The sequence below is a fragment of the Cannabis sativa genome, chromosome 4 (genome assembly GCF_029168945.1).
Source record: "Cannabis sativa cultivar Pink pepper isolate KNU-18-1 chromosome 4, ASM2916894v1, whole genome shotgun sequence".
In the NCBI taxonomy this organism is placed as follows: Eukaryota; Viridiplantae; Streptophyta; class Magnoliopsida; order Rosales; family Cannabaceae; genus Cannabis; species Cannabis sativa.
This window is the reverse complement of record NC_083604.1, coordinates 38,895,013-38,915,910: the sequence shown is the minus strand read 5'-3', so window position 1 is coordinate 38,915,910 and position 20,898 is coordinate 38,895,013. Positions and strand designations below refer to the sequence as shown.

The 20,898-nt window shown below is 31.6% G+C and overlaps 1 protein-coding gene across 3 annotated transcripts in view; it reads left to right on the top strand.

Moving 5' to 3' along the window:
* LOC115712828 (inositol-3-phosphate synthase) overlaps window positions 1-12,488 on the top strand; it is a 52,166-nt gene extending 39,678 nt beyond the window's left edge. Inside the window, exons 2-11 of one of the 3 annotated variants that reach the window (XM_061114841.1) lie at window positions 9,141-9,490; window positions 9,617-9,685; window positions 9,956-10,091; window positions 10,183-10,430; window positions 10,572-10,798; window positions 10,909-11,024; window positions 11,152-11,328; window positions 11,460-11,648; window positions 11,744-11,806; window positions 12,096-12,488. In XM_061114841.1, the coding sequence (XP_060970824.1) occupies window positions 9,303-9,490; window positions 9,617-9,685; window positions 9,956-10,091; window positions 10,183-10,430; window positions 10,572-10,798; window positions 10,909-11,024; window positions 11,152-11,328; window positions 11,460-11,648; window positions 11,744-11,806; window positions 12,096-12,215 (1,533 nt within the window). In that variant the 5' untranslated portion in view covers window positions 9,141-9,302 and the 3' untranslated portion in view covers window positions 12,216-12,488. Of the gene's footprint in view, window positions 1-9,073; window positions 9,491-9,616; window positions 9,686-9,955; window positions 10,092-10,182; window positions 10,431-10,571; window positions 10,799-10,908; window positions 11,025-11,151; window positions 11,329-11,459; window positions 11,649-11,743 lie in introns of those variants that run through there. The other 2 variants (XM_030641217.2, XM_061114840.1) reach the window with 2 other exon arrangements.
* Window positions 12,489-20,898: the final 8,410 nt, after the last annotated feature.

Here is a 20,898-nt window from a genome sequence, read left to right as displayed (position 1 = left end):
CAAGAAGAAATTAAAATATGCACCATAAAAAATACACATGAATAAAAAAATAACTGTTGAACAAAAAAATATTTTGAAAATCACTTAAAAACAATTAAAAAAAACATAAAAATAACAAAACAAATGCACATATATAAAACAAAAAAATTATTTAGAATAAACTAGAAATATACACCATAAAAAGTGCACATATATGAAACAATAACTGTACAAAAAAAAAAAGCACAAAAAACTAACAAAACAAAAAACTATAAAATACTCAACAATAACATAAATTAAATATAATTATAGAACAACTATAAAATAGCAAAAAGAGAGCTATAAATTAATAACAAAAACTACTTTTATTAATCATGTAAAAGAAAGAAAGATATTGGATGAGTGCTCTTAATTTTTTCGTAAGAGAGAGAAAGAGTAATAAAAAAAATATGAGAAAATGTGTGAAAGTTAAAAAAAAATCATATTTTAGTAAACGTTAAAAGAAATGAATTAAGATTTTTTTTTTATAAAATGTGATTAATTGAAAAAATAGTATAAAATTGTTTGAGTGTAAATTGTAAAAAAAATGTAAAAGAGAGAAAAAGAAATATAATAAGTGTTTGTAATTTTTTAAAAAAATCATAAAATAAAATTTTGCTAGAGTAAAAAAGTGTTGGAAAAAAAGAGATATAAAAATAGAGACTTATTATATATAATTCTAAATATATAAAGATAAAAAAATAGCGTTTGAAAAAGAAAAGAAAAGAGAGAGAGATGAAAAAAAAGACGAAAAAGAGAGAGAATAAAAAATATACCCAACACTGACATAAGAAAAAGACAAAAAAAAAAAAAAGAGCACTAAAAAAGAGTAAGAGTAAGAGATATAACGAAAGGAAAAAAGTTTTATAGAAACTTTAATAAATAAAAAATAGTAAAAAGAAAAAATAAGTATGGAAAGTATAAATTTATTGTCAAAATATAAATGTAAACTTGATGAAAAATTTGTGTATGGTGTAAATATCTCTTTTTAAAGACTAAAATAGTTAATAATTTAATGTTATAGTTAAATTTATTAGTAAAATAATAAACATGACATAAAAATAAATAAAAAATAATAATTTATAGTGATATAAATTTTGTTTCATAGTAAATGTTATTCTAAATTTAGTACAAGATTTATTATGTGATAAATTTTAACCCATACTATTGAAACATATATTATGCTATGAGTCATAATTGAGCTTTGTATTACTTATTTCTGTTTACATTCACAATATTCTTATTTTTGTGTAATTGGATGAAAACTAATTTGAGTTATAATTTAGTGCATATCTCAAAAGTAATACTGTGAAGATTCTATACTAATTTTGTAAAATTGTAGACCATTAAATATAACATTATAGTAGCTCATTGGGATGCTAGATACCCATCTGCATTTCCCATTATAACCAGGTTAGTAGTACTTCACCAAAACAGGCAATAGTAGTAGGAGTAGGAGAGGGTGTGGGACCAGAAGTTGAGTACTTTTTTATTTTATTGAGTGAGAGGGTAAGAATGGCCACATGTTAATCTTGGAGATCACCTTACCAAAATAATTTCTGACACATTTCACACTTAATTTTATCTCTTTTCTAATTTGGTCCCTCTAGTACTTTTCTCTTTTCCAATTTGGTCCCTCCAGTACTTTTCTCTTTCACGTGAATCCAAATACGAATACCTGCCACAATAACTTCCTTGTACTTTTTTCTTTTTTTTTGGATTTTGAACTTCCTTGTACTTAATAGTATACATTAACTAGCAATAATGAAAACCACTTGGTAACTTTTTTACTTTTGTTGAAAAAAATGATAATAGAAAACACTTAATGCAACTTTTACGGGTATATAATAAAAAGAGAAATGTTAAAGGATACTAACGGTGCCTAGCACCCTCTTATGTGTCAATATCGCTATTGGTCTAACTAAGTATCTGGTCTCATATAATTTAATATAATAGTTTTTAGGAAGTATTGCTAGCCAATCACAACGCAACATGTTCAAAAAATACTAAGCACCACTAGTGCCTTATAGCAATGCTCAAATAAAAAGTATACGTGTCCAATATATTATATGAATTCTGTTTTTGACGTATTAATTTTTTTTATCAAAATTTTACAAATTTTTTTAAATAACTACATGACTATAAAAGGTGTATGGTAAAATTTTCAGTTATTTTACAAGACACTTTTAATTATAGAGGCAAAAAAGACTTAATATTGTGAAAATAGCACTGACTTGAGGTAAGACGAGCAAGCTGTACGTTTCCTAACATTGAGGACTTTGAAATTGTAAAAAAATATATACATATTATTATTAGTAGTATATACATAAAATATAAAATAATAAGTAGACATATTTTAATGGTTTTTTTTACACAAAATAACAAATTTGACCAATTATTTACATTTTTAATGTCACATGTCATTTTTTACTTCTATACAATTTAACTTTTTCATTTATACCTTTTTAAGTTTTGTTAATTACAATTATACGAAACCTCTTTTTCCTCTATCTTTTACTTCGTCCTTCTCTTCAATTGCAGAAAACTCATCTCCAAGTCCCTTGCTGTCAATAAGATCGACCTCCTCCTCCTCCTCATCCCTCAATGGCCGCACAAAGTCCATCTCCCTCCCCATATCGTTCATATCCATTCTCATTTGCTTCTATTAATTTGTAAGTTTTTTTTGTTTAATTTTCAGAAATATATTATTAATTTTGAATGTCATTTTAGTTTTTTTTTTTATATTAATTGATGGTTGCAAACTTTTTTCTGTAAATATATTATATTGGTGTTTGGATTTTTTTTTTCTTTTGTATGTGTGTATATATATATATATTTAAATGTATATAAAAATACACATGCTATGTGTTTGATGAAATGCTCAAAAGAATTGAGTTTTCACTAGCCTAAAGAAAGAAGACATATTCAATTGTATTTTTTTTTTTTAAGTTGAGCTTTTTCGTAGTTCTGGCATTATTTTTTATTCATTTTGATTTTATGATTTAGTCAATTTATCTATAGATTTTTAATGATAATGTTAATATAGCGTTGTGTTAGCGTTGTTTATAAGTTGTCTATATGTTATTTTGTAAATGCCTTCACTATTTATGTTGTTGTCCTGCTTCTGCAGTTGAATGCAAAAAAACTTAATTTTTAGTAATGGTGAACTTCAAAGTTGATTAGAATAGACTTGTTGTCCATTTTTATTAATCTGTAAGTTGCATTTTTTTTAAAAAAAAAAAATAGATTATTGATTTTGATGTCATTTCAGTTGCAAACTTTATTCTGTAATTTGTTTATATTTTTAGTACATTAAGAAACAACTATTATTATTTTTTAAATTTCTACATCAAGTATTGGTATAATTATATATATATTTTTTAAAAAGGTAATAGTTGTTAGTGGCTTTTTTAAATTGTTAACAACCATTTAGCAATGATATAAAAACATAAAAATAACTGTATATATAATTTAGGGAATTTACAGATTTTGACCACTGAAACTCAACATACAAACAACGTTCACTATTTATGTTGTTGTCCTGCTTCCGCAGTTGAATGCAAAAAAACTTAATTTTTAGTAATGGTGAACTTCAAAGTTGATTAGAATAAACTTGTTGTCCATTTTTATTTATTTGTAAGTTGTATTTTTTTTAAAAAAAAAAAATAGATTATTGATTTTGATGTCATTTCAGTTGCAAACTTTATTCTGTAATTTGTTTATATTTTTAGTACATTAAGAAACAACTATTATTATTTTTTAAATTTCTACATCAAGTATTGGTATAATTATATATATATATTTTTTTTAAAAAAGGTAATAGTTGTTAGTGGCTTTTTTAAATTGTTAACAACCATTTAGCAATGATATAAAAACATAAAAATAACTGTATATATAATTTAGGGAGTTTACAGATTTTGACCACTGAAACTCAACATACAAACAACGTCAAAGCAACATGCTCAAAAAATAACGAAATTAAACAACATGTTTACAACTTTAAAACAACGATAAAACAACGAATAATGTTATTACTAAATATAAGTAATTTTTCTTCATATTTATAATCTCTTCCTATCAATTTTTCACTTAATTCAAAATTAACATAATTCGTGTTCTCTTATTATTTTCCATGTCTTAATATAAGAGATATATAATATAAGTTTTTATTTTAACATGTAAAACTCTATTTTTTTCACTTGTTGAACAGTTAGTGTAATGTATAACAATGCATAACAATTTTAGAACAACATAAAAACAACTTAATTTTATATAATATTTTAAAGTAGAAGTAAGATGTTGCAAACAACTTTAATTGATTTATATGTTATGGTTAAGTTGTTTTCTAGTTGTTTTTGTGTTGTTGTTTAGTTGTTTTGCGTTGAGAAAAAAAGCCCTACACGTAAAATCCACTTTGTCCGAATTCGCCACGTGGCAACCACTGCTGCGTTCTGACGCTACAGTTTGTGAGCGTCAGGCTACTCTGAAGGCTTTGTCCCTCACTTGCGTGTGAGTCTCACTCGCCCACATAGCCACATGTGTGTCACACTTCTCCTTACGCATCTGGGGGAGTTTTTCTACCGTATTTTTGTAAATAAGAAACTTTGAAAATAGTAAATTTGAAATTAATAAACAATATAAATGTTTATTTTTGCTTGTAACAGTATAAATGTTTATTTAAAGTAATATTAATCCAAAATAGAAAAAAAACCCCTATTTCAATATAGTATTCACTGTAGGGCTAAAAAGTCACATTTCAAGTTACAGCATCTCGGGATGCTTGCTTAGGTGGATAAATAAAGTGGCAAAATATTGAGATGTTATACCATTAAAGAGAAAAAAATATTATTCTAGTTATAGGAATATGTGTAAATGCTAGTAGTATTGATGCTATCATTATTTTTTTAATAAAAAATTAAAACTAAAAAATTAAATAATAATGTCTCAAATCATAATTATAGTATTTTTGAAGACGCTATATTATTTGAGTGATTTTAGAAATAAGAATGCTAAAAATAATATGAAAAAAAATAAAATAAAATATTATATTTTTGAATGATGTGGAGATTTTTAACATTTTTAAAAGATGCTACCACTGAAGATACTTTTAGAAGTCCAAAAAAATCAATTAGCAACTTTCAATTTTTATTATTTGAATGATGATTAAACTATTATGATAATTGTAGCTGTGTTCGTACTGTAGGCGAACTTGTATTGGTGAAGAGGCAGTTATTTACATGTCAATTTCATAATATATTAAGCGGTATTATTATTATTATTATTATTATTATTATTATTATTATGATAATTTGAGTTTTTTGCTTAATTTTCTTAACTAAACAAAAAAAAAAAAATACACAAAGTACAATATTTGGTAAAAAAATTACACTTTTTATCAATTTATGTTGAAATATTTTTTTTTATATATATTTTTATAGTGAAACAACAGAAAAAAATTATATGTAAATAATATGAAAATAACGTACAAATAATATAAAAGTAATATATAAATAATGAAAACTGACAATAAAATAATAAGAGTATAACATGAAAACATTAAAAAACAGTATGAATTGTAAATAAATATGTTCTGTAAATAAAATCTTAAAAGCGATAATTAAAAATGTTTAAAATTTCATACTTTTGTAATTTTTTTCTGGTGTATTTTTGAAATAGTTCCTTAAAAAATCTCTTATTTTTACATTATAAGTGCTAGATTTATTCCATCTGCGGAAAGAAATAATAATAGTAAAAATTGAGTCTAACTTAAATATTTTTTATATAATATATTTTTGATATAAAAGATATAGTTTTTTATAATTTTTTTTTATTAAGTGTTGACTGAGAAATCTGGACTAGACTTTTAAACCACACCCACTTGCTAGATTGGCGAGAATGAATAAGTAGTTAAGTTTATATAAGAGAGACACAGTAAATTTATAGTAGTTCACTCCCTATATCGCGACAGTAATGGTGCGACGTCTACTTCGAGTTTTTATTTCTTACGAGATGATAATGACAACAATAGACTAAGTGTCAGAAGCTCTAAATTCTATAGATAGAAAATCTAGAGAGAGAAGCTCATGTGGGTAGTTTTCTAAATGTTAAAAATGAGCTAAAGGTAAAAGCTTGTATGAACAACATTAATGGTGCAAAGCACCAAGAACACAAACAGAGAGAAAAGAAAATGAGCAAATATATATGTATATATATATATTTATATATATTATGGACTTAATAGAAGTAATTATATATTAAACATAATCATCAAATAAATCAAATCATGTGAACCATGTAACATAAAAGCAATTTTTGATTTTTTATTAATTAATAAATCTCATTATATTGAAATGAATTTTATTTATGACACAAAATATAACACAACCTCTAAGAGCTTTTCTTCTTCCCTTTAATGGCATGAAGGAGCTCCTATGCCATCAGGATGTTATCAGAGATAAGGCGACCTTTAAAAAAAGCACTTTGGTTGAGAGATGTAAGAAGGTTGAGAACCTATTTAATTCTGTTGGCCAGGGTTTTAGAAATAATTTTGTATATTGTGGTGCAAAGGCTAATAAGGCGGACATCTTCAAGCGTGGATGGCTCTCTCACTTTTGGAATGAGGGTAATGAAAGTGGTGTTGAAGTGGAATATATCTGCCTCGTTGTTAAGGAAGCTTAGCACAAGCATCAGTAACCATGTTACCCACCACATGCGCCAATTCTTTTGGTAGAATTGGTTGTTAAAGCCATCAATTCTAAAAGCCTTATCAGGGGCATTTAGAAGAGAGCACACTTTACCTCAGCATGGGTGAAACTTTTCTCTAAAAGATGGCTCTGCTCAGGAGTAAGTTGGGAGGTGATTCCCTGGAAAACAGTGTAAATGGCATTGCCATGTGGTTGCTGCAAAATGAATAGGTCGGTGTAGAATCTTTCAATTTCTTGAAGAAACTCATCGACCGATTCAACTTCAGTCAAGCAATTATTATCTACCAAAAAAAGGAAAATAGCACCTACACTTAAAAACAACAACTCTGCCAACAAAAATTATGAGTCATGAAAAATTGAAAGACATGTGTGTGAACTGTGAAGTAAAGATAGTCTATATATTGGGACGTGGCAACAATGCTAAAATTCTACATGTTTGGATATGGACATGAGAATAAACTGAGTTACTTTCAAGGGAATCTAACCCAGGATAAATTTTGATTTTGTCACTTTACATTATATTCCAAAGCTAAGTATAATATATAAGTAAGAACACATATTATTGAAAAGTAATAAAGGAAAAAAAAAAACAAGAGAAAAGAACAACTGCAAAAACGATCACGACTCACAAATATTGGACCTACTTGGTAGTTGAAAAGCATTATGACAAAGATGTCGTCATTAGGTGCTGATCACGAACCAATTGAAAGAGAGCCACGTATCTAAGATATCCTAATCAGTGCCTAAAGCACCACAACTATTTTTCTCAATTGTTTGTCACGCTCCTCAAACCCGCGTGTCGCTTTTACCATTTTACTGTAATTAATTATTGAGGTTAGTTTTTCAAAAAATCAAAATTTATAGTTGTTAAAATTAATATATCATTTTAAAATATTAATTTTTTTTATTTTTCATTTCAATATTTTTTAATAATTGACAACTCTAAAATTTATTTTACATATCAAATTTTAAATATTAAATTAATAAATTTTTTTAATACAAATAATTTTTTTCTAAAAACAAAATATATATGACATGACCATAGGAACTCACCTTAAAATTTAGTAGGTAATAAGAAAAAAATTAATTTTAGGCTTTTATTTTAAAAAATGTAAATTTTTTCAAAATTAGTAAAAAAATATAAAATTTTAAAAAAGAAAAAAATTTCCTTTTGATTTCTGAATTAGGTGGGCTTTAAGTACAAGCCTAATTCATTAATTCCTAGGACTAGGGATGTTCATCCGATCCAATCCGCACTTTTTTGGTCAAACAACATCCAATCCGCACTAAGTACGGATTTCATATTTTGGATCCAATCCGATCCGCATAAGAGTTTAAATCCAATCCAATCCAATCCGCAATAGTGCGGATTGGATCGGTTATTTTGGACGGTTATTTTTTAATAATAAATTATTTAATATTTCATAGAAAAAAAATTAAAAAAAAAGACTATTGTTTCTTAATCTCCAATAATAATCTATTTCTATCTCTATTTATATACAAATTAAACCAATATACATATATATCAATGTATATATACTTATCTTTAGATTTACACTAAAATATATATGTATCTAATTACTAAAATAAATAAGCTAGTATATATATATATTTAAACTTTATGTGTATGTGTCTATGTTAATAAGAATTATTTTTCTTGTGTTTTTTATTACAAAATAAATAAAATGCATAAACTGAATATATTACTAAAAAAGATTAAAAAATTAGAAGTTTGTATCTTTTTTTAATTAATATATATTACATATTATAGTTTTTTAAAAATATATATATAATTAAGTGCGGATTGGATTGGATCGGTTAGTTTTTGAGGTCAAACAACATCCAATTCGCACAAGTGCGGATTTTAGATTTTTCAATCCAATCCAATCCGCACAAGTGCGGATATCCGCATTTTGCGGATTGGATTGGATTGGATCGTGCGGATTGGATTGGATCGGATACTTTGTGAACACCCCTACCTAGGACTAAGCTTGCATGACTATTGTTTTTTGGAGGAACACTTAACATTTATACTCTCAAAATTTATTTTAAAATTAAGTTGAACCGCATTAGATATGTAGCAAGATCACTTTAATGGACAATCCAATTGAAGATACGCTTAGTGATACATGTGTGTGGAGTCCGATCGAGTCTCAAGTTGTAAAATGTATCGTATATATATATAACAGCTTCAAAAAAAAAAAAAAGAGTTCAGTGATACATTCACGAGTGTCACACTCACCGGGTCACCCGCTTCATTCGAGCACCTTCGTTTCGTTTCGTTTGGTTTCAATAAAAGTAATAATTTCTTTTATTTTTATAATTTCCCTATTTTTCCTTTTTTGCATGGCCACGCTTCTCTAAACCCAGCGCCAGTAATATTGCGGGTCCCGGAAGCTGAAGTTGCGCCACGTGTAGCAGCGTGTCAAATATTCGCTCTATAAATACGGTGTATTGGTGCAAAATGTAAGATGCACAAGGCTCAGCATTGAGATCGATTCAACACCTCACCTCTTTTCTGAGCCCCTTTTTCTAATCCCTTCTTTCAAAGAAAGCTCTTTTCCCTTTTCCTTTGAGAAAATGTTTATTGAGAGCTTTAAGGTCGATAGCCCAAACGTAACGTACACAGAGAGTGAGATTCATTCTGTGTACAACTATGAGACCACTGAGCTTGCCCATGAAAATAGAAAGGGAACCTATCAGTGGATTGTTAAACCCAAAACTGTCAAATATGAATTCAAGACCGAAACCCATGTCCCTAAACTTGGGTCTGTTTTTAAAACCCCTCACCATTTTATGCTTGATTTTTGAAATTAAAAATAACCCAAAAATGTTTATCTTTCATGCAATTGTTAGAGTTATAGTTGTTTAATTTATGAGATTATATTTGACAGGGTTATGCTTGTGGGATGGGGTGGAAACAATGGCTCAACTCTCACTGGAGGTGTCATAGCTAACCGAGAGTGAGTTTTCTTGGTTATTTTCAGGCTTTCAGCACTACCAAGATGGTAGTCATTTTCGATTTTCATTTCAATTTTTAATTCCTAGTTGCTAAGATTTTGATTCTCTTTTTGATTCCTGTTTGAAGCTATTAATTTAATAAACAATGTTTAACGTTTTATTTAATTTGTCTTTTTATATGATATGCTTATTATAATGCTTATTTTTTGTCCATTTAGTAATGTTGTGAGTAATTTGGGTTCATCTTAACATTGGGTACTGATTATTTTCAGAGGCATCTCTTGGGCAACCAAGGACAAAGTGCAACAGGCCAACTACTTTGGCTCACTGACCCAAGCATCGTCCATTCGTGTTGGGTCTTTCAATGGAGAAGAAATTTATGCGCCATTTAAGAGCCTACTTCCCATGGTATACTAAATAAATAAATCATAGTAAGTAGTAACAGTGTAAAGTGAAAAGTGAAAAAGTAAGGATATGACTTAATATGTGTTTAATACAGGTGAACCCAGATGACATTGTTTTTGGGGGATGGGACATAAGTGACATGAACCTAGCAGACTCCATGGCAAGGGCCAAAGTCCTAGACATTGACCTGCAAAAGCAGTTAAGGCCCTACATGGAGTCAATGGTCCCACTTCCTGGTATCTATGACCCTGATTTTATTGCTGCTAATCAAGGGTCACGTGCCAACAACGTTATCAAAGGGACCAAGAAGGAACAGGTCGAACAGGTCATTAAGGATATTAGGTATTTACTACTTCAAAGTGTGTTTAATTAGTACTTTAAAGTGTGTGTTTAGTATGCACTCTTTTTGTGTTCTTGTCTTTTGTGAGAAAGGACTTATATTGGTGATGTTTAGTACTAATATTTTTAGGCTCATCATAACAGAGAGTTCAAGGAGAAAAACAAGGTTGATAAAGTTGTTGTGCTTTGGACAGCCAACACAGAAAGGTACAGCAATGTCATTGGAGGCCTAAACGACACTACAGAGAACCTTTTGGCTTCAGTGGACAAGAATGAGGCTGAGATTTCTCCTTCCACCTTGTATGCCATAGCCTGTATATTTGAAAACGTTCCCTTCATTAATGGAAGCCCACAAAACACTTTCGTCCCAGGTAAGTTTCCCGACCATAACTTGATTATTATTGTCTTTTTTTTTTTTAATCACAACCAGACATAATGAACTCTAATATTAGTTCTGTATTTTTGTCTTACTTATTTCCAGGGCTTATTGATTTGGCTATTAAGAACAACACTTTGATTGGTGGGGATGACTTCAAGAGTGGTCAAACCAAGATGAAATCTGTACTGGTTGATTTCCTTGTTGGGGCTGGTATCAAGGTACTATCTTGATCACATAAGTTTCAGTCCTACCATGAATTCCAGCTCATTAGATGAGTTTGGTATGATGAAAGTCAGTACAAATATCTCATAAAATTTTGTATTTGTGATCATGATCTTACTGCAGCCAACCTCCATAGTGAGCTACAACCATTTGGGAAACAATGACGGTATGAACCTCTCCGCCCCACAAACCTTCCGCTCTAAGGAGATTTCAAAGAGCAACGTTGTGGATGACATGGTTGCCAGCAATGGAATCCTTTACGAGCCAGGCGAGCATCCTGACCATGTAGTTGTCATTAAGGTAAACTCCAAGAGAATATTTACTTTCTATTGATTTTATTTTACTTTTTTGTAATTTTTAAGACTATGAACTTATCAACTGAATTTTGACACTATTGCAATGTGTGGATGGTCTTTTGGTTTGGGTTGTAGTATGTGCCATATGTGGGGGACAGCAAGAGAGCTATGGACGAATATACATCTGAGATATTCATGGGAGGGACAAACACTATTGTGCTCCACAACACATGTGAGGACTCCCTTTTGGCTGCTCCCATCATTCTGGACTTGGTTCTTCTCGCTGAGCTCAGCACCCGTATACAGTTCAAGGCTGATGGGGAGGTAAAAATACTAGAATTATTCTATTGAGTTGACTTATAATTATAGTGACTATACCAAATTATTGATTTGATCTTTCTTTCTGCGTTAAAAAACAGAGCAAGTTTCACTCATTTCACCCTGTGGCTACAATTCTCAGTTACCTCACCAAGGCTCCTCTTGTAAGTCAAAGACACATATCTTTATTAACTAAATTTTATAATACTTGTTGTGACCAAGTAATTAATAAACAAAAGAAAACTGGAAAGCTGTGGGGCATGCTAAAGTTTGTGTCTTATAGGAAAAAAATGGAATTGTAAAATGAATTCATATGTATAATTGACTGTTCTGTATTTATATACACAAATTAAGACAAAAAAGGGAAAAAAATAATAATTATGTTATAATTGAATTTACTTAAGGAAAAGACCTTAAATACTATTTTTGTGTGATTGTGGCTACAATAAACAGGTCCCACCGGGTACCCCAGTAGTGAATGCACTGTCAAAGCAGAGGGCAATGCTGGAGAACATAATGAGGGCTTGTGTTGGATTGGCTCCAGAGAACAACATGATTTTGGAATACAAGTGAATTTGGTTAGGAGGAGAGTTAGCTTTGATTCATAATAAGTTGTAGAAAAACAGAAAAATCTCCTCTTTTCATGAATCTTGTATGTATGCTCTGCTTGAAATTCTCCACCTTGTATGAGAAAGTTGTGGTTTTCTGTCTTTGTAATTGCTTTTCTTTTTTCCTTCTCTTTTGTTCGGGAAAGCCTTTTAGCCTATATGTAAGTTTTAGCGCTGTTGCAATTGCTCATTCACAAGCCAAAAACAAAACAAGAAATGCAACTCTTTTGTGTGAAAAGTAGATATTAGCTTCTATATATAAAGTGATGTGGTGATGCAGTAGTAGTTACAACTTTGCCTCTCTTTTCACAATGGAACATATCAAATGTCTATGGTAATCCTTAATGGATACATGAAATTCACTCTTTCTGCAACATAATAGACAATCACCCAACCCACACACATGACACAATTATACGTACAAGAAACGAAGCTGAATTTATTGTCTTTGTTAGAACTTGTGAAAAGTTTAAACCTTTCTTCCACAAATATTTCTATGGGTTTTGTTTGGCGTGCCACTTTTTCTTTTTCTTAGAAAAATAAGATTTCTCTTACTCTTGCTGCGGATCTGTAGTGATTGTATTTGTTGAAGTTCACTAATTGCAATGAAAATAATACATTATTTCACTAATAAAAGTCCAAGAGGTTCCATTTGAAAAAAAAGGAGAATGGGGACACACTAATGTAATAATAGAAACAAAAAAGAAAACCTTCTTGAAAATAATAATGGAAAATTTCACTAATGTAATAATAGAAACAAAAAAGAAAACCTTCTCAAAAATAATAATGAAAGCTTTGTCCCTGCAAATGAAAATCACCAATTGAGTTTCAATCGAAACTTGATGAATTATTAAGAGGGTGATAATGATGTGAAGGAAACACTACATTTCATGTGGTCCTTTGTCAGTGTTAATCAATCTTTTTCTCTAAACTCTAAATTTTCATGTGGTGCACATTTTGTGAACAAAAAGAGAAGCCCAATGGGCCATATCTAAGGACCATAATAGACTCTATAATTAATAACTGGTAGACACGACTGTGGTCCTTATTGGTGTTATTGAGAATTGAAATCACATGATCATTAACTATATATTATTACATGAATATAAAATTTCATTTGTGTTTGTGTTATTTAGTAACCGTTATGATAAGTAAAATTTCTCGTTTTCTTCAGCATAAAAGAAAGTTGTCGTTTTCCAACAACAATAGCTATAAAATGACCTTCAATTTATTGACTGTACTATATCGATCCTATAATTATTGTGAGTATCCATATCCATTTATATATAAGGATGTCGTTATTCAATAAGCTTTCATTCAATCTCTCTTTCTCTTACAATTGGTCTTTCATGTAATTACAGTGGGAAAGAGTATCATAATACTGTCTCAAATGAATAATTGTTTGTTTTTAGTGAAGATTTGTTAGTTTCTTAATTATTATATATATAAAAAAGAAACTAAGTAAATATTGGGAAACACATGTTAGTATTAGTAGTACTGTGGTAGGATCCACGTAGAACAGATTCAAAATTATTGAACTGCACGTGAGTTTTTATCAGAGAGGACAATGGACATAATTGAGTTTTTGTTGGGCCATCCATGGAAACAGTCTTTTCCACTTTTTGCCTCTTTGGAGTTATACGTGGAGGAGAGAAGCATCAACATGTGATTACTGATTATTTCTCTTAAATAATTTCATTTTTGTAATTTTATTGAAATCATGTTGTACTTCAATTTGTATGAAAGAGAAAAATTATTACAATGAAAGACATCAAAACAAAATGAACTGACACTCTGCTTCAAAATAGTTCTCGATTTAAGCTCTCAAAAAATTCCACACATAATTTAGTTTAGGGGTGTACAATATAACCAATCTAATTGGATTAAATTTGATGTTAAAATTTTAATTAGATTGGATGAGTTATTGAATATCAATCTTAAAATCTAATTAAAAACAGATACAATTCAATTATATTTTTATATATTAAAAGAATTATTTATATAATAAAAAATATTAAAAAAATATATAAGAATACACTATATAATTATATTTTTAGAGGGAGTTTTTTTTTTTAATTTATTTTGTGTATTTATTTCCAGGATATTTTATTCTATTTAATTTCATTACTTCAAAATTTTATTGTTTTAGTTATTTTAAGTCTTTTGTTGCTTTATACTTGTAAGTATATATTTTTTATGGAGTATTAAACTTATCTAAATGGTAATATATAGATTTTATGTATTTTTCTTATTTTTCTAAGTTAACCAATTCAATTGGATCGGTATTATGGTGTTTTTTTTAAATTAAATTCTTATTAACAAGAATCAGAGTTTAATACAGCAATAGAAATGATAGAAAAATTCAATCCAAAGCTTGTTCACCATCCACCTTAAGTGGATACACAACTAATTCATTAGTAAAGACATGAACTAGGAATACCTCATAAATATTGAAAAGTAAATAAAAACATCTAATAAAGCGTCTAATTCATTACCAAAAGTGAAAAGCTTTAAAGAAGTTAAGATCAAGGCTAAATAATCACACTCTATAAAATGAATAAGAAGCCCCAACATGAGAGAGCAATTTAGTAGTAGCACTCCCATCCAAACAACTGCATGTTCTTGATTGATTGGAAAACTCCCTACAATAATAACAAAATACAAAGAATGAGTTCAAGAAACCAATCATATATTAAAAGAAAAAAAAAACCTTATCTCATGTAAATGACTCCAAAAGTGATGTAAAAATCTTCCATAAATAGTCGTCAAATAAAATTAACAAAATCAAACAAAAAGTATCATACCATACCACATAGTATAACATAACATATACACCTTAAGGGTAAAGAGTTTAGAATAAAGAGTTATTGCTTAAGGGGTAGATGGAGAGTAGGAACAGGTTATAATATCAGCTACAAATCTAACCCTTGGATCCCAGGGCACACTTGCTTTACACCTTTTTTATTTAAAGGTTCTATATCAAGTTTGGTAGTTGCTAATTTAATAAACCATAATAGGCAATGGGATTTGGTGGTCTTACAATCAAATTTTTGTCAAGTTGATGTTGACAGAATTCTTAGCATCAAATTTTTGTCAAATTGATGTTGACAGAATTCTTAGCATCCCACTGAATATTTCTCCATCAGATGATACAATGATATGGCACAATTCATTCACAGGATGCTACACTGTAAAATCGGGCTATCACTTTGTAGTAAGTCTTGCTGAACAGGAGGATACATGTAGCTCTACATCAACAGAACATTGGTGGATAACTTTTTGAAAGTTGAATCTTCCATCAAAGATTCGTATTTTTGTATGGAAAATTTTTCACATGGCACTACCAATTGATGTTGAGCTACATCGAAGACATATTGCTGCTGACTCTCTATGTCATCTCTGCAAATCTCATACTAAATAATTAATCATGTATTATTTTTCTGCAAAAGAGCAAAGGAAGTGTGGCGTCTCTTGAAATTACAAATTGATTTTAAACTTGTTTGACCACTTGTGAAGATTTCCTTCTACATCTCTCAGCAAGCCTTTCAACTACACATTTTAATCAATTTATTGTCCTTTACTGGTGCATTTGGTATGAAAGAAATGCTGAATTCCATGGAAAAAATGCAAAAAAAGCTGATATAGTTTTACTATTTGCGACATCAAATCTGCATGAATATCAAGCTGCTTGTGCTTCTACTCAAAGGCCTAAGACACATCCACCAATAACAACGCTTCAAGTGCTCCTTCTCGTCCTACTTCAAAGCCCAAATAGTTAGATCCACCTTCCAAAAGACTCAAACTTAACACAGATGCTGCTATTGACAAATCTAAAAGTGTTGTTGGTGTTGGTGGACTCTTAAGAGAATCTTCTAGTTCTATTGTTGCAACTTTATTTAAGCCTCTTCAGGACTGTTTTAAATTTGAAGAAATGGAAGCAGTACCCTTGTCTTTAAGTCTGCAATGGCTCCTATCACTCAATTTGTTAGCGGATTATATTGAAACTAATTCACTCCTGGTGATTTAAGGATTGCAATCTTTTCATGTGGCCTATTTTCCACGAGCACAAATCACTCGTGTTTTTATATTTGTTAATACTTATGCCCAATTTGGCTAAATTTGCTCTTACGGTAGATATTGATTGTTATTGGTTGGAGGAATTTCTATCTCCACTTATCACTATATATGTAATTTTATCTAAATTAATATAATTGTCTTTCTCTAAACAAAAAAAAAAAAAACATAACCTATATACTGTTGCCCCTGATTTTGCCCAATATATGTGGACCAACCAGACAAGGACGCGTAGATCAAACAACTTAGCATTCAAACTATTTGCTAAGTCTTTATGTAATAAGGCAGCATCCGGGACATGCCCCCCGGAGAAGGCATAGGGAGCCCCATATGCTCCCAAAAGCCCAAGTAACGCTAAGGCATCTCCGCGAGGTGTCAGGCTTCCCCTGAGCAATCAAGTCGCATTTAATGCCGCATGGGAGGAAGCGTGTTGGGACTGCTACACGCAATAAAGTCTGACGGCACAACCCCCAACCTGCAGCTACAAAGTAATGATCATTTAAGTCTATCGACGGCTACACTGTGAAGAGTCACATCAGTCAAAAGACAATAAGGACATTCCACATAAAAGCCCTACAACACCTAGGGATTTGACCATGCATTGCTCATGGTATATTCATTGGGAATGCCCAACTTTATGGATACTTACAGATACACTTGTACAATAGTTCTGGGGATCCCCCACCAAAAACACTATAAATACCCCCTCAAAGCTCATTAAATGGGGTCGAGAATCTTGGTTTGCACAAGAGCAAGAAGAGTAAACACTCACCAAGAACATTCTCTGTATTTATAAGAGTGAAACACTCACCAAATTCATTCTCTGTATTAAATACATCCATAAATAAGATAGACTCGTGGACTAAGGCTCATTAACGCCCCAACCACGTAAAAATCCTTCTCTAATTTTCTTACAGCTCTATAATCTTATAATATTTTATTGGTTGCCGAAAACCTCGGTCAACATTTTGGTGCTTTCATTGAGAGCTGAAGAAAGCTACTGCAAACATACACTTCACTTCACAAGAATGGTGGAGACTAGAAGTACTCGTCAACCTCGCCCACTAGAAGATGCTCAAGATCCAAATGAGGAAGATGTAGCCTCAAGAGCAACTGAGGGTTCTGAGGAAGAAGAAGGAATTCCAGATGATGACTACGAGGGAAACCTCGATGAGTATGCCTACGATGAAGGTAGCTACTCAGAGTTGGTGCTTCTCAGGCAAAAAGCTATCGATCACGAAGCCGAGATCGAAGCCCAAAAAGCACAAAACCAAAAAATGCAAGAAGTGATGCTGGTCATGCAAAAGGCCATGGAGGCGGCTGGCATCCACGTGCATCCCAAGGCAATGGCTGCTGGACTCGGCAAGGAACCAGAGGAATCCTCGCCTAGTACCCAACAACAAAAGTCTAGGGAGCCTAGCCCCATAAGGTATCCTGCTAAAGGGAATCAAAAGAAAAACCCTACCTCTACCCCTGGGCGAAAGAAAAAGGCGCAGGATCCGTGAAAGGTCCGCTCAGATTTCCCTAAAGGGAAAGGTCTGCAGAGGGGCAAGCTCTAAAAAGGGAGTCTTGGCCCTCAGGATCGAGAGGACCGGAAAAGCGTTTCCGTGCACCAGGAGCCCGGAGGTAGAGGAAGTAGAGGACAGAGATGTCCTCCCATTGATTTGAGAAATCAAATCAATGGGAATCAAGGTGACCTCCGGGATCACCTTGACCAAAAAAGATACAGGCCCGCGGTCTCCACGGGTACGCTGAATGAAGGAATTATGGCGGAACTCGCCATACTTCGAAAAGACATTGCCCGAGTCTCCCAAAGACAAAAAGGGGATGACTCCGACTCAGACTGCGAGGACCGGGAGCCATGTGCTAAGCACATCATGGAGGCCGAGCTCCCCAAGAACTTTAAGACGCCCGAAATGGCAGCTTATACCAGGAACTCCGATCCAAGCGACCACTTGTCGCTGTTTAACCGTGTCATGACGGTCATGAGAGTGAGCAATGACGGAAAATGCCTGTGCTTCCCGCTTACTTTAAGTGGGTCTGCGCAGGAATGGTTCAAGAAGCTGGAACCAGGATCTGTGGGCTGTTGGAACAAGTTACAGACCAACTTCCGGAGACAGTTTGTCGCCACAAGAAAGGTCAACTTGGAGGTCAATGCCTTGACTAACATCAAGCAACTGCCCACCGAGACCTTGAAAAATTATATAAAGAGGTTCCGAGAGGAAGCCTCGAAGACTAAGAAAGTTGATGACGGACAACAGCTTGCGCTTCTCCAGGCAGGCATCCGTACAGGAACTCCCTTCTGGAACGAAGTACAACAAGAGGGGGCTGCTAACCTTCAGGACTTCCAGAAGAGAGTCCAAAAATATATCAACCTTGAAGAGGCCCAGATAGTGGCATATGGAGGATACTATCCCACCGGGATATCAGGGTACTGTTAGGTTTTATGCCCTAAATAAAACTCCGTTTCAATGTAATCTATTTTATTCAACATCAATAAAGAAACAGAAGTATTTTTCATTCATTTGTGTATGTTTTGGCTCACTTTATCAATTGCTTGTCTAATTGATTTATAAATTCATCTTAAACCCTTTTCACATACTTGATCATGTTTATTGTGCTGTCATCACATTGGAAAGTAAACATGACTATGTGAATAAAGTTTCCTAGATTTATCAGACACAGGGTTTTACTGATATGATAATCTACAACAAGAGTTTACTTGTATTTGGAGAAATACTATGTTCTTTCCAGAACATTGGTTAAAGTAAAGCTCAGGTTGGATGCATGGAGTATGCATCGGAAGGGACCGATATTGAACTTTGAATTAGATTTAATTAAAGTTACCGTAAAATCTATTCAAGTCAATATCGCCAAGTTGATCCTAGATCAAATGATCTTAATCCTGTTATGATTAGGCTCAATCTTGAAAGGCTATTCGTGTTCTTTGATTTGTTAGTTAAGCCTACTTTTAGGTCAGGGTGATACGTACATTTTGGGAACACGGTAGTGCAATTGAGTGGGAGCGCTAGCATAAACATGGAATCTATAGCTTCTATCTGGCAAATAGTAAGCAAAGGATGATTTCCTTCGAGCTTGGCCAAACGAAAATAAATGGTGGAGATCTCATTTCACATAAGCTGAAATATCATTTATACGGGGTCAAGTGTTTTAAGGATAAAATACATGGTAGGGTGTTACGGTAATTTAATCCCTTTACTATGTAGATCATTCATATAGAGGATCATTGATCAAATTAGGATTATAACAATGGATAACTAATGATGTGTCTATATGGTGGAACATATAGAGCATTCTATATACTGAGAGTGCAATTCTAAGTTCTATGCGTGGATTCAACGAAGAATTAATAAGTTAGTGAATTTTAGTGCTAAATTCTTGATCTACTTATTGGAAGCTCAGTTATATAGACCCATGGTCCCCCCACTAGTTGAGATAATATTGCTTGTAAGACTCATGTAATTGGTTTTGATTAATCAATTATAATTCACAAATTAGACTATGTCTATTTGTGAAATTTTCACTAAGTAAGGGCGAAATTGTAAAGAAAGAGTTAACAGGGGCATATTTGTTAATTGTGATACTTTGTATGGTGCAATTAATAAATATGATAAATGACAATATTATTTAATAATTATTTATAGTTATTAAATAGTTAGAATTGGCATTTAAATGATTGAATTAGGAAATTGGCATTTTTGAGAAAATCAGATACAAAAGTGGTAAAATTGCAAAATTGCAAAAATCAAGGCCCAGTCCACCTAGCCTAGGGCCGGCCACTTATGTTATCTTTTTTAAATGATTTTTTCATTATTTTAATGCCATATAATTCAAGTCAAACCCTAGAAGGAATGCTATAAATAGATAGTGAAGGCTTCAGGAAAATTACACTTTCTGAATCAGAAAAACCTGAGCCTCCACTCTCTTCTCTAGCCGCCACTCTCTCTCTCTTTTCTTCCTCAAAATTTCGAACCTCTCTTAGTGATTAGAGTAGTGCCCACACACATCAAGCCATACCTCAATCATAGTGAGGAAGATTGTGAAGAAAGATCAACAGCAAAGGAGATTCAGCATCAAGAATTCAGAGAAGAAGATCCAGGTTCAGATCTTGATAATACTCTGCTACAGAAAGGAATCAAGGGTTAGAGATCTGAACGGAAGGAGTCATTATAATTCCGCTGCACCCAATGTAAGGTTTCTTAAACTTTATATGTGTTTAATTTATCGTTTTAGAAAGTTCATATTTAGGATGTTAATAAACATACTTGTGAGTAGATCTAAGATCCTGGTAAAATAATATCCAACAACTGGCCTCAGAGCCATGGTAATTGATTTACTTACATGAAATTTGGACTTTAAAACGATTGTTTGTATGTTCTTTGGATGGTATCATGTTGTATTGAGTGTTATTTGATGAATGATTGATGTTTGTTAAATTTTCGTGATAAATAATTCTGATTTCGATTCTTATTGGATAGTATGGAAAAAATTAAGCAAGTTAGCCTTTTACAGAACTCAATTTGGATTTTATTTGAATTAGTTATGATTTTTTG